This window comes from Procambarus clarkii, chromosome 46, assembly GCF_040958095.1.
Source record: "Procambarus clarkii isolate CNS0578487 chromosome 46, FALCON_Pclarkii_2.0, whole genome shotgun sequence".
NCBI lineage: Eukaryota > Metazoa > Arthropoda > Malacostraca > Decapoda > Cambaridae > Procambarus > Procambarus clarkii.
The window spans coordinates 27,813,574-27,828,369 of NC_091195.1; the positions used below are offsets into that span (position 1 = coordinate 27,813,574).

General features: G+C 47.1%; 1 protein-coding gene and 1 long non-coding RNA gene across 2 annotated transcripts in view; one reads left to right on the forward strand and one right to left on the reverse strand.

Annotated features, from left to right (window-relative positions):
* Window positions 1-14,796, reverse strand: part of LOC138350673 (uncharacterized) — a 395,852-nt gene that overhangs the window by 270,191 nt on the left and 110,865 nt on the right. The window lies entirely within an intron of this gene.
* LOC123770626 (uncharacterized) overlaps window positions 1-14,796 on the forward strand; it is a 78,085-nt gene that overhangs the window by 52,244 nt on the left and 11,045 nt on the right. Inside the window, 2 exon segments of the mRNA XM_069301509.1 lie at window positions 7,622-7,755; window positions 12,468-12,577. Of these exon segments, the coding sequence (XP_069157610.1) occupies window positions 7,622-7,755; window positions 12,468-12,577 (244 nt within the window).

Sequence of the window (14,796 nt, forward strand, 5' to 3'; positions counted from 1 at the left end):
TACTCTCCTCATTAACTTTACATTATAAGCAAACACTGGCATGTTAAAACTTACTCCTTATGGAGGTCATTTACATAGATAGGTAGCTCTTGATTTATGCCCCTGTCCTTCAAGATGTTGTCAAGATTTATGGTTCCCAGCTCCTGTATCATCAGGCAATGCTGACCACCTCGTGGTTTCGGCACGGGCCCCTGGCTCTTCTTTACGCTTCTTCTTTTTCTCCTTTGTGGTTTCCGGAGAAGGTTGTGGTATGGAATTGTCCTTGTGTGTGTAGTGGTTAGGTAGGGCTAGGGGTGTCACCTGTTTTGTTCAGTGGAGGCCAATTCCAGAGCCATTGGCTGGGCTGCTTCTGTTTCTTTAGGCTGGTTCTTCATCTGGTCGGCACCGTGCTCTCCTTCTTCGAAGCTGTAACTTGGAAACTTGGAAACTGTGTTCCAAAGAGAACACGGAACAGCCTTACGAGATTGGAGTAGCCGGCTTACCTGGTCTGCATCCCTCCTTCCCTGGAACAAAAGGGGGATGTGGGACAAACAAGCTCACGCTTCCACTACACATAACTGGCCGACCCCTCACAGTGTTCAAGAGAGAACTATCAACATCAGAGGCCCGAGACTGTTCAACACGCTTCCACTACACATAAGGGACATAACTGGCCGACCCCTCACAGTGTTCAAGAGAGAACTATCAACATCAGAGGCCCGAGACTGTTCAACACGCTTCCACTACACATAAGGGACATAACTGGCAGACCCCTCACAGTGTTCAAGAGAGAACTATCAACATCAGAGGCCCGAGACTGTTCAACACGCTTCCACTACACATAAGGGACATAACTGGCCGACCCCTCACAGTGTTCAAGAGAGAACTATCAACATCAGAGGCCCGAGACTGTTCAACACGCTTCCACTACACATAAGGGACATAACTGGCCGACCCCTCACAGTGTTCAAGAGAGAACTATCAACATCAGAGGCCCGAGACTGTTCAACACGCTTCCACTACACATAAGGGACATAACTGGCCGAGCCCTCACAGTGTTCAAGAGAGAACTATCAACATCAGAGGCCCGAGACTGTTCAACACGCTTCCACTACACATAAGGGACATAACTGGCCGACCCCTCACAGTGTTCAAGAGAGAACTATCAACATCAGAGGCCCGAGACTGTTCAACACGCTTCCACTACACATAAGGGACATAACTGGCCGAGCCCTCACAGTGTTCAAGAGAGAACTATCAACATCAGAGGCCCGAGACTGTTCAACACGCTTCCACTACACATAAGGGACATAACTGGCCGACCCCTCACAGTGTTCAAGAGAGAACTATCAACATCAGAGGCCCGAGACTGTTCAACACGCTTCCACTACACATAAGGGACATAACTGGTCGACCCCTCACAGTGTTCAAGAGAGAACTATCAACATCAGAGGCCCGAGACTGTTCAACACGCTTCCATTACACATAAGGGACATAACTGGCCGACCCCTCACAGTGTTCAAGAGAGAACTATCAACATCAGAGGCCCGAGACTGTTCAACACGCTTCCACTACACATAAGGGACATAACTGGTCGACCCCTCACAGTGTTCAAGAGAGAACTATCAACATCAGAGGCCCGAGACTGTTCAACACGCTTCCATTACACATAAGGGACATAACTGGCCGACCCCTCACAGTGTTCAAGAGAGAACTATCAACATCAGAGGCCCGAGACTGTTCAACACGCTTCCACTACACATAAGGGACATAACTGGCCGACCCCTCACAGTGTTCAAGAGAGAACTATCAACATCAGAGGCCCGAGACTGTTCAACACGCTTCCACTACACATAAGGGACATAACTGGCCGACCCCTCACAGTGTTCAAGAGAGAACTATCAACATCAGAGGCCCGAGACTGTTCAACACGCTTCCACTACACATAAGGGACATAACTGGCCGACCCCTCACAGTGTTCAAGAGAGAACTATCAACATCAGAGGCCCGAGACTGTTCAACACGCTTCCACTACACATAAGGGACATAACTGGCCGACCCCTCACAGTGTTCAAGAGAGAACTATCAACATCAGAGGCCCGAGACTGTTCAACACGCTTCCACTACACATAAGGGACATAACTGGCCAACCCCTCACAGTGTTCAAGAGAGAACTATCAACATCAGAGGCCCGAGACTGTTCAACACGCTTCCACTACACATAACTGGACGACCCCTCACAGTGTTCAAGAGAGAACTATCAACATCAGAGGCCCGAGACTGTTCAACACGCTTCCACTACACATAACTGGCCGACCCCTCACAGTGTTCAAGAGAGAACTATCAACATCAGAGGCCCGAGACTGTTCAACACGCTTCCACTACACATAACTGGCCGACCCCTCACAGTGTTCAAGAGAGAACTATCAACATCAGAGGCCCGAGACTGTTCAACACGCTTCCACTACACATAACTGGCCGACCCCCCACAGTGTTCAAGAGAGAACTATCAACATCAGAGGCCCGAGACTGTTCAACACGCTTCCACTACACATAAGGGACATAACTGGCCGACCCCTCACAGTGTTCAAGAGAGACCTATCAACATCAGAGGCCCGAGACTGTTCAACACGCTTCCACTACACATAAGGGACATAACTGGCCGACCCCTCACAGTGTTCAAGAGAGAACTATCAACATCAGAGGCCCGAGACTGTTCAACACACTTCCCCTACACATAAGGGACATAACTGGCCGACCCCTCACAGTGTTCAAGAGAGAACTATCAACATCAGAGGCCCGAGACTGTTCAACACGCTTCCACTACACATAAGGGACATAACTGGCCGACCCCTCACAGTGTTCAAGAGAGAACTATCAACATCAGAGGTCCGAGACTGTTCATCACGCTTCCACTACACATAAGGGACATAACTGGCCGACCCCTCACAGTGTTCAAGAGAGAACTATCAACATCAGAGGCCAGAGACTGTTCAACACGCTTCCACTACACATAAGGAACATAACTGGCCGACCCTTCACAGTGTTCAAGAGAGAACTATCAACATCAGAGGCCCGAGACTGTCCAACACGCTTCCACTACACATAAGGGACATAACTGGCAGACCCCTCACAGTGTTCAAGAGAGAACTATCAACATCAGAGGCCCGAGACTGTCCAACACGCTTCCACTACACATAAGGGACATAACTGGCCGACCCCTCACAGTGTTCAAGAGAGAACTATCAACATCAGAGGCCCGAGACTGTTCAACACGCTTCCACTACACATAAGGGACATATCTGGCCCACCCCTCACAGTGTTCAAGAGAGAACTATCAACATCAGAGGCCCGAGACTGTTCAACACGCTTCCACTACACATAACTGGCCGACCCCTCACAGTGATCAAGAGAGAACTATCAACATCAGAGGCCCGAGACTGTTCAACACGCTTCCACTACACATAAGGGACATAACTGGCCGACCCCTCACAGTGTTCAAGAGAGAACTATCAACATCAGAGGCCCGAGACTGTTCAACACGCTTCCACTACACATAAGGGGCATAACTGGCCGACCCCTCACAGTGTTCAAGAGAGAACTATCAACATCAGAGGCCCGAGACTGTTCAACACGCTTCCACTACACATAAGGGGCATAACTGGCCGACCCCTCACAGTGTTCAAGAGAGAACTATCAACATTAGAGGCCCGAGACTGTTCAACACGCTTCCACTACACATAAGGGACATAACTGGCCGACCCTTCACAGTGTTCAAGAGAGAACTATCAACATCAGAGGCCCGAGACTGTTCAACACGCTTCCACTACACATAAGGGACATAACTGGCCGACCCCTCACAGTGTTCAAGAGAGAACTATCAACATCAGAGGCCCGAGACTGTTCAACATGCTTCCACTACACATAAGGGACATAACTGGCCGACCCCTCACAGTGTTCAAGAGAGAACTATCAACATCAGAGGCCCGAGACTGTCCAACACGCTTCCACTACACAAAAGGGGCATAACTGGCCGACCCCTCACAGAGTTCAAGAGAGAACTATCAACATCAGAGGCCCGAGACTGTTCAACACGCTTCCACTACACATAAGGGGCATAACTGGCCGACCCCTCACAGTTCAAGAGAACTATCAACATCAGAGGCCCGAGACTGTTCAACACGCTTCCACTACACATAAGGGACATAACTGGCCGACCCCTCACAGTGTTCAAGAGAGAACTTTCAACATCAGAGGCCCGAGACTGTTCAACACGCTTCCACTACACATAAGGGACATAACTGGCCGACCCCTCACAGTGTTCAAGAGAGAACTATCAACATCAGAGGCCCGAGACTGTTCAACACGCTTCCACTACACATAAGGGGCATAACTGGCAGACCCCTCACAGTGTTCAAGAGAGAACTGGATAAGCACCTCCAAAGGATACCTGATCAACCAGGCTGTGACTCGTACGTCAGGCTGCGAGCAGCCGCGTCCAACAGCCTGGTTGATCAGTCCGGCAACCAGGAGGCCTGGTCGACGACCGGGCCGCGGGGACGCTAAGCCCCGGAAGCACCTCAAGGTAACCTCAAGGTAAGGTATGCTAGTTCCATAACTTTTCAACCATTTCTTTACACCGTTGGGAGAGTTCTTTTGGCGAGTCTGAGGCATCGATATTTCCTTACAACCAGCAGTGGTCTGTTTTGTCTCGCTGACTTAATGGGTGCTTACCCTGTGGTGGAGGACATGATAAAAATTCACTGACAATTTGATCATAGTGCTCACTGCGCCTCTTTAGAAGGAGCCAGATTCTGGCTCATAGTTTCCAATAGGCTTAAAAGAACTCTGCGACTAATAGCACCTAGTATTTTGGCACTATATCAGTATTGTAGCTTCAGGGAGCCAATGGGGCTCACCCAGAAATCGGCATTTCATTACATTCAATGCTTTTTTCTGGAGGGGGGGGGGGAGCCTCGTCGACTATTCACGCTGAATGGATATGTATAACTTTCTGGCATCAGTCAATGCGCATGGAGTTCTTGCCCACTGGGGACTACGAGCCAGAACCTGGCCCCCTCAAGAGATGGGGGGGCCAAGAACAAGAATAGGGGTTTGTTTTGGGATGCTTACCTTTCTGGGTGCCTGACCCACTCGATGGTAGACATAGAATGCTCCCAACCACACGGGGGTTTCTATAGGCCATTGCTCCTCGTGCCTCTCTTGAGGGGGGGCCAGGTTCTGGTTTGTGGTCCCCGGTAGGCAAGAACTCCATGCACATTGACTGATGCCAGAAAGATATACATATCCACTCAGCCTGGATAGCTTCGGGGAGCCGATGGGGGTTCCCCCAGGAAATGGCGTTTCATTACATTCAACGCTGGTCTTTTCTTCTATCTTGTAGTTTTGGGAAATTTAACGCCTCTAGCCTCTCTTCATAACAATTGTTTTTCAGTCTAGAAGCCATTTTGTAGCATGCCTTTGCACCTTTTCCAGTTTATTTGATGTGCTTCTTGAGATTTGGGCACCATTCAACTGCTGCATATTCCAGTTTTGGTCTCACAAAAGTTATGAACAGTTTCTTTAGTATTTCAATATCCATGTATTTAAAAGAGATTCTGAAGTTGGATTGTGCAGCACAGGCTCCTCGCACAGTGTCCTGTATGTGTCCCTCTAGTCACAATCTACTATCCAGAACCACTCCTAGATCTCTTTCTTTGTTAGACTTCTCTAATTCCTTTCCACATAATTAGTAGGTTGTGTGTGGCCTATTTTCTGCTATTCCACATTCCATAATGTGCATTTATTTACATTGAATTCTATTTTGCCATATAGTGCTCCAAGCATTTATTTTATCTAGGTCATATTTAAGAGCATGACAATCATCTAGGTTTTCTATCTTCCCCAGTAGGTTAGCATCAACAAACATGTTCATATCATACTGTATTACTCTTGGTAGATAATTTATGGAGATGATGAACATTACTTGCGCAAGAACTGAACCCTGTGGTACTCCGCTAGTAACACACTTCCAGTCAGATACATTGTCTCTGATTACTGTCCTCATCTGTCTGTCAGTTAGAACATTTTTCATCCATGTCAGCAGTCTCCCTGTCACTCCTCCAGCATGTTCCAGCTTCCAGAACAGTCTCTTGTGTGGGACTCTGTCAAAAATAGGCTTTACATTACAGTCAATGCTGGTTTTGTTTTTATTTTTTAACTAGCACGTCTCCCTGACTTAACCTAAATATGCCTATTATTCTAAACCTCTGCTTAATGTGCATACATAGACACATTAGGAAATATGTAGGCAAAGTGATAGGATTGAACCCACAACCCCATTATTCCCCAGACACGTGTTATACTGTCTGAACCATACTGAGCTCTGGAGCATCTTAGAATTTGGAAGACATCATCCTTTACCACAAATCTCTATGAGATGCCCACCTACACTCTGGTGTCTTGTTGTTTTAGATTCAGCTACTTGGAACCAAAAGTTGCAAGTAGCACGGGCTATGGTGAGCCCGTAGTGGTCTTACCAGGCACAGGAGCGGGGCAAGTAGCGTGGGCTATGGTGAGCCCGTAGTGGACTTACCTGGCACAGGAGCGGGGCAAGTAGCACGGGCTATGGTGAGCCCGTAGTGGACTTACCTGGCACAGGAGCGGGGCAAGTAGCACGGGCTATGGTGAGCCCGTAGTGGACTTACCTGGCACAGGAGCGGGGCAAGTAGCACGGGCTATGGTGAGCCCGTAGTGGACTTACCTGGCACAGGAGCGGGGCAAGTAGCACGGGCTATGGTGAGCCCGTAGTGGACTTACCTGGCACAGGAGCTGTGTCCTCGGGTGTCAGTATAGTAGTGATGTTCTCACCATCCATCACTTGGCCTTAATATTTTCTCGTAAATACATCACATTATTGTAATTTCACTGTGCACATAAATACTTTAATAGATTCTTGAAAATAATAAATGAATATATATTTATTATATACTGTATATATATACACACCTAATCATTAATTTTTCACTTTTTGAGTAGTAAAGATACTTTGTGTAGTTTATAGTACAGTTTAAGGAGATTTAAATAAATGGGATAACAAACACTTTCCCAGTGGGCACAGTATCCGAGGGTGGCATTGATTCAACATTAACGTTAACTCAACATTGATGTCGTTCATTTGACGTTGAATTGACGTTGCTCTTGTATATTGTGCCCACTGTATCTATGCTTGGACAAGGGTGGTTTTATTACTTTATTTAGCTGAATTATCTTGAGGTTATCTTGAGATGATTTCGGGGCTTTAGTGTCCCCGCGGCCCGGTCCTCGACCAGGCCTCCACCCCCAGGAAGCAGCCCGTGACAGCTGACTAACTCCCAGGTACCTATTTACTGCTAGGTAACAGGGGCATTCAGGGTGAAAGAAACTTTGCCCATTTGTTTCTGCCTCGTGCGGGAATCGAACCCGCGCCACAGAATTACGAGTCCTGCGCGCTATCCACCAGGCTACGAGGCCCCCAAATTTCTCCACAAATATTTTTTCCTTTGTTAGAAACATACATTGTATCCTGGAAATGCTGTTGTTAATGCACAAGTTCAAACTTTGTTACATAATACAGGATGTGAGTATTGTTTTCCTTGCCTAGGTACAATAAAGAAGAGTTGACCTGTCCTTTGTGTGACTATTCCTGTACCGTGGAGAAGGCCTTCAGACGCCACCTGAAGACGCACGAGGCAGGCCACCGTGGACCAGTATCAATAGTGTCGTGTTGTATCTGCGGTAAGTTGCTGCTCACGTTTATGTGGAGAGTTTTGTGTGTGTTGGTGGGTAAGGTTGTTAAGGCATATATTTTGAACATGGAGTTTATGGTGATTTTATCTTGATTAGTTCAAAGTTTGCTAGATAGTGAAGGATGAGCTATGGGTATACGCTGCACACTTTTATCTTTATTCACCTGGTCAGTCACTTCTTTTCTGGGGAAGTACCTTGTGACTCCCTGAAGCCATCTTGCTGAGATGGCTGCTTACTACTAGGTCATATCAGCATGGAGTTCTGTTTGCCCTACTGGAGACCAACGCCACAATCTTGTCCCCCCCCCTCCCCTCGCAAAGCCAACAAGAGCAGGTGACACTGAGCCATTCCACTGGGAAAGCATCCGGAAAGTCTGCAAATTAATACAGCCCACTGCAGGGTTCAAAGACAATGATTCCTCAGAACTGCCAAATGAACTCCCCAACAATACGTCTTTGCAATACGTGCAGTTTGCATGAAGGTCCCCAAAAATGCAAACAAATGATCAAATCTGTGTAAACATGTATGAACTCATTACCTCCCACCAGCGGGGAGGGATGGAGCTCCAGGTGCCCACTGGTCTACTAAGCCAGTTCTGTCACTGATGAGGACCGTAGTGGATGTCCACTGTCGGTCTCCTTAGTTGTCAGCATGCCATAGTGGGTCTTTGTATGTAGGACTTCACAACCCTGGCCAATTTACTTTCACCTGTGGCAGGTTAGGGCATATTCCTATCTCAGCACAGTGGGTATTAAAAATCTTGAATCATAATTAAAAAAATGTCTTTAATTCTAAAACCTGTGTATGTTAGATTATAACCTACACAGCAAAGCAAAGCATTGGCAAAGAATTATAGACCAGTTGCACTAACGTCCCTCATAATTAAAGTATTTGAGAGAGTGATCAGGAGTCAGGTCTAGAGTGGGAAGATCATGCCTCTCACAGCTACTTGACCACTATGACAAAATCACTGAGGCATTAGAAGAAAAACAGAATGCAGATGTGGTTTACACGGATTTTGCAAAGGCATTCAATAAATGGAAGGAGACGAGAGAGATACCAAATAATATACACATGGAAAATACTTGAAGGACAGGTCCCAAATCTGCACAGTAAAATAACAACGTACTGGAGTGAACTCATGGAAGAAAATGCAGAATAGAACCAGTGAAGAGCAGAGGTGCCATGGGCACAATCGGAGAACACTGTATGAACATCAGAGGCCCACGGTTGTTCAACGTCCTAGCAGCGAGCATCAGAAATATTGCCGGAACAACTGTGGACATCTTTAAGAGGAAACTAGTTTGTTTTCTTCAAGGAGTACCGGACCAACCGGGCTGTGATGGGTATGTGGGCCTGAGGGCCGCTCCAAGCAACAGCCTGGTGGACCAAACTCTCACAAGTCACGTCTGGCCTCGGGCTGGGCTTGGGGAGTAGAAGAACTCCCAGAACCCCATCAACCAGGTATCAACCAGGTAAATGTGACCATGGGGTGATAGCACACAAAATGAGGTCAATGGGAATAACTGGTAAAGTAGGACAGTGGATACTCAGGTTTTCTGTTGAGCAGAACACAAAGAGTAACAATCAATCAAATAAAATCGAGTCCAAGCGCAGTTAAAAGCTCTATACCTCAAGGTACAGTCCTTGCACCACTGCTTTTCCTTATTGTCATATCAGATATAGACTCAAATACAAGTCACAGCTTCGTGTCATCCTTTGCAGATGACACAAAAATCACCATGAAAATTACCTCTGCTGAAGACATTGAAAAACTACAAACAGATATTAATACAGTTTTCCACTGGGCAGTCAAAAATAACATGATGTTTAACAGTGATAAATTCCAGGTACTCAGGTACTGAGTCAACCAGAAAAATGATCGGATGGATTACAAGAACTTTCAAATTTAGGTATCCCATCACAATGGTTGTACTCTTCAAATCATTTGTGCTGTTCCATCTTGTGTACTGCTCAGTACTCACTTACCCCTTTGAATCTTCCCTGCACTCACTTACCCCTTTAGAGCAGGAGAGATTACTGAAACCGTGGGAGTACAGAGAACACAAATGGCATACATAGATGCGATAAAGCACCTAAATTGTTGGGATCGTCTCAAAGCTCTCCAAAGGTACTCGCTAGATAGGAGATGAGAGAGATATCAAATAATATACACGTGGAAAATACTGGAGGGCCAGGTACCAAATCTACACAGTAAAATAACAACGTACTGGCATGAATGATATGGAAGAAAATGCAGAATAGAACCAGTGAAGAGCAGAGGTGCCATAGGCACAATCAGAGAACACTGTATAAACATCAGAGGTCCACGGTTGTTCGACATCCTCCCAGCGAGCACAAGAAATATTGTGGGAACAACCATGGATATCTTAAGAGAAAACTAGATAGTTTTCTTCAAGAAGTGCCAGACCAACCAGGATGTGGTGGATCTGCGGGCCTGTGGTGCTGCTCCTAGCAACAGCCTGGTGGACCAAACTCTTACAAGACAAGCCTGGCCTCGGGCCAGGCTTGGGGAGTAGAACAACTCCCAGAACCCCATCAAGCAGGTATCAAAGCTGTGCATGCGTCTAGGGTCACCTTCCCTAGGTGCTCTGTGAGCACTGCCCTTGTGTGGTCAGGGTTCTCTTTATTGGGGCATTCGGGATTCACTCCCTGTTAAAGGACTTCCTCGTTTGTGGTTGTCCTCGCCCTTGGGGTGAATCGGGGGTCTTGGGCTTTCTGCTTTGCCCCCAGGTAGGGGAATGTTTATCGGCTGGTGGGATATACTGTGGCTGGTGCAGCCTAATTCATCAATCACGCGGCGGCCGACGTTTCTCTCCGACTGCTTGTTGGCTGTTGTGGAGTTACGGGGGGTTTAGTTTTTGCTTTGGTTTACTGGCGTTCTTGCCTGTTTTTTCAGAGGAGTGCTGTTTAGCACCTCATTAGACTCTGCCTAGGGTGTGGTGGTGTACCTCCTCTGTTGCACCAAGGCTTTACAAGTGGCTGCTTGTGGTCGGTTTTCCTGCATCGATAGGGTTGACCGGCTTAGTAGGCTTCAGTGCCTGGGCTTCCTGTAGGGCTCATTTACTCTAGGGCCCTGAAAAACCCCCGTGGGCTCGGTCGTACAATGGATACTTCTTCCGAGCCAGCTCTCGCCTTGTGCCTTTTGCACAGGGGCTTCTGCATGGGAGAGGGTTTTCATACCTTTCTTCCCTTTATAAGTTTGAGTTTGATGGGGCTTTCCTCCGAGTTCGTTTCCAGGTGCCTTTGGGTTCCTCGGATTCGTTTTTTTTGGAAGTTATCTTCCTCTCGGATATTCCCAGTGGAGGTTCGGGATGCGAAACTGTACATGATGCTTACCTCCTGCGGGACACGGTTTAGTCCTCAGTGATGTATTCGACTTCCTCTGAGTTCAGTTATTCTTCCTCGTATTGGGTGCATTATGAGGTTCCGGAGTCTTCCTGGCTGGCAGACTGTCCCTTCTTTTCTCTTGGGGGCTTGGTGTGGCTTTTGTCGTACCCACACGCTTTAGCGGCAGGAGGTTACCACTGTGTTGCTGATATTCATAGAGGGCTCTCTAGAGTTTTTCAGTGAGTGCCTCTTTGCCCCTGCACTTCCTTAGGATGTTGGTCTGGTGCAGCTTCATGCTCAGGCCTCCACTCTTTCAGTTACTTTGGTGGTCGATGATTTGCGGACTTACAGCCACTTGGCCTCTGTCTTGTGATTCTTCAGTCTTCAGGAGCTGTCTTTGGATTGGCTTTCAGAAGATGCAGGGTCGCAAGGTGAGACACCCCCCTGGCTGGAATCTTTGTCTCAGCTGCTGCTGCATTGTCTGATTTATGTAAGCTGTATGCACCAATCCTTCGGGAGGCAGTTTCCATGTTTATCACCTCTCGTCTTGCATGTCGATAGACTGTTCTCGCTTTCTTTTGTTGTATTTGGTGATATCTGGTCGGCGCGGTGTTCGCTCTGCATGGAAGTTGAGCTCTTTGGGTTCATGTCGTCCCTTTTGCGGGTTGCCCCATTGATGTACATAGACAAATGCCCAAAGCTAATACTCCATATCAGCCTGGATTAGCTTCGGGGAGCCTCCGGGTCCCACTCAGAAAATGGCGTTTCATTACATTCAACGCTGGTTTTTTAGGTCCAGATAGATGCAGTTAACCCAACCATATCTTTCCTGTAAAATCTCTGTGGCTCTATCATAGAAACTGAGTAAATTCATTACACAGGATCTTCCAGATCAAAAACCGTACTGTCTCTGCTATTACAGCATATAATTTTTCTCCAGGTGTTCTACCCATTTAGTTTTAATTATTTTTTCCAATATTTTGACTATTACTCTTGTAAGTGATACAGGTCTATAAGTGAGGAGGGGGGGTCTTCCCTGCTGCCACTTTTGTAGATAGAAACTATGTTAGCAAATGATTTGGAACTCAAATACAATAGAATCATTTGCAATCATGACAAAAAATTTGAGGCATATTATAGGAAAGAATAAGATCTGTTAATATATATATTAATGCTAAATTTTGTGGAGGACCAAAGGGCCAGATAGATAGCTTATATACGAGTACTGATGAACAAATCGTATCGAATACTCAACAAATGTTTGTAAGGACTTGCTATGTTTAACAGCTAAGCAAATTAGTAGATGATGCAGAGTTAAGAGTAACATTGATTTCTTATATTTTTTTCAGGCAAAGACAGACCTAACGAAGGTGAGATGAAAGCACATATGAAGAAGCATCGTATAGGAAAATACTATCGTTGCGATATATGCAAATTCCAAACTGTGCAACTCAAAAAGGTATGTTATGGACTTTTAGTTCTGGCTGTTATTTTGACATCTCACTCTTGCATAGTTGTCACAAGAATGTGATATGTCTGAGTAAATATTAAAGGCGTTTCCTTGGATGGAAGCCTCCATACAAGTCAAGTAGCACATCAGGGTTGAGTCAGTCATGCATATGCCAGAGGAATAGAGGTATGCAGGTTTGATCCCATTGTATGGCTTTATTAAATCAAATTAAATCAAATATTTATTCAGGTAAAGTACATACCTACAAGGTGAGATACAAACATAATGTTGGATTTATAGATAAAGCTAGTACATACAATGCCTAAAACTACTATTATGCACAGCGTTTCGGGCAAGGTGTGGGAAAAAATACTTAGACTAGAACTTAACACAAGTATACTAGTATTTACTATATTGAGTAATGTAATTTACTATACATTGAGTTGAAAAAAAAGGAGGGGGAAAAATACATGGTAGACATCAGCAGTTATACAAGTTGGTCAGCAAACAGTGTTGTTTGAAAACAGCAAGACATGGGTTGACATTTAGGGGGTGAGGTAGGTTACAGGGAGTTAATTAGGTAGTGCTTAGTTTTTCTCTCTAACTGGTTGAGAGAGGTACAGCCTTTGACATGATTGGGAAGGTCATTCCACATTCTGGGTCCCTTGATTTGCAGAGCATTTCTAGTTTGGTTAAGTTGTACTCTTGGAATATCTAATAGGTATTTGTTTCTGGTGTGATGCCAGAAACTTCAGAAATGTAACAGAAGGTTCTGTTACATTTCTGTTCAATTTCGGAGCCGGCTCCGCTTTCAGACCCGTCTTGTCTGGTCGGCGAGGTGTTCGCTCTGTGAGGAACTTGGGTTCTTGTAAGAGGCGTTCGCCCTTTCGTGGTTTGTCCCATTGACGGGGCGATAGGGGAGAAGCTTGCTGTGTTCGCTCACGCCTGGTCCCATGATTTGTGGGATTTTCGGGTCAGTTTCCGACGGCCTGTGGTGACGTTGGGTAGCCGCTCCTCCTTTGGGTGGTTCGAGGCTAACGGAGCAGGACCTTTTCTCCTGTGCTTTTCGGGTCATCTTGGAGTGGGATGCACTTGGGTGTGGTAGAAAAGACGAGGTCTCTCAGATGGGTTTCCCGTCTATTACCAGTTCTGAAAAGGGACTGTACGGCCCTGTAGTTCATTCTGGACTTGTCCTGTGTAAACCTCCTAGGTTCATTTTCCCTACTTTCAGATGACTACTCTGTCCCAGGTCCGGCTTCTGTTGGAGCCGAACACTTGGATGGTGTTCCTGGACCTCTGGGATGTGTATTGGCACGTCCTGATTCATTCGGGGTTCAGGGACTGGCTCGGTTTTGTTGTGAGCATCAGAGTTATTGCTTTCGTTGTCTCCCATTCGGGTTGAACCAGGCACCTCGCGTTTTCACATGCCTTACTCGGGCCGTGGTGGCTCGTCTGCATCTCTTAGGTGTTCGGGTGCTGGCCTATCTCGACCACTAGGCTGGTCTGGACTCCCAGCTGGTCCGCTTCTCTGCTCACCAGGAATTTGGTTCTTTCCCAGCTCGCCGGGTTCGGGTTCATGGTGAACTGGAGGAAGGCCCCATCTAGTTCCTTTCCAGGTTCGGACTTAGCTGGGTCTTGTTTGGGACTCTCAGATCGCTTCCTTGTCTCTTCCTCTGGAGTCTCTCCTTCGGCTGCAGTTCCGCTGTTGCCTGTTTCCGGGAGGGGGGGGGGGGTCCCAGGTCACTGGAGGATTTGTGCGGGAGCCTAAACTTTGCCGTGATGGTCTACCCGTCGGGTCAGGTTTGGCTTCGTTGGCTGCTCTGGTTTCTTTGGAGCTATCCCTTCCACCTCTCTTGCGCGATCGCTGGGTTCATCAGCCAGGGGCCTTGCATTCGTTGCTGTGTCACCGGCTTCCCCTTCGGGCTTTTTGGGGTTCAATGCCTTGGGGCCTACCTGAGCCCTCGCTCGATGTTTTCACGGATGAGTCGTCTCTAGGCTGGGGCTTTGTGACCAGTGCTCACCAGGTCAGCCAGGGGTAGTGGGATCCGTCCTTCCGTCACGCCTACAGCACCTTGCGGGAGTTCATGGCGGTGTGGTATTCTCTTCGGAGGGTTCAGGTCGCCCTCTGATCGACGCTCCGGCTCAATTCGGACTGCTCCCCAGTGGTTCATTGTCTGAACTGCAGAGGGTTCAATGCAGTCTTGGCTCTTTGGGGCTGGTCGCTTCGG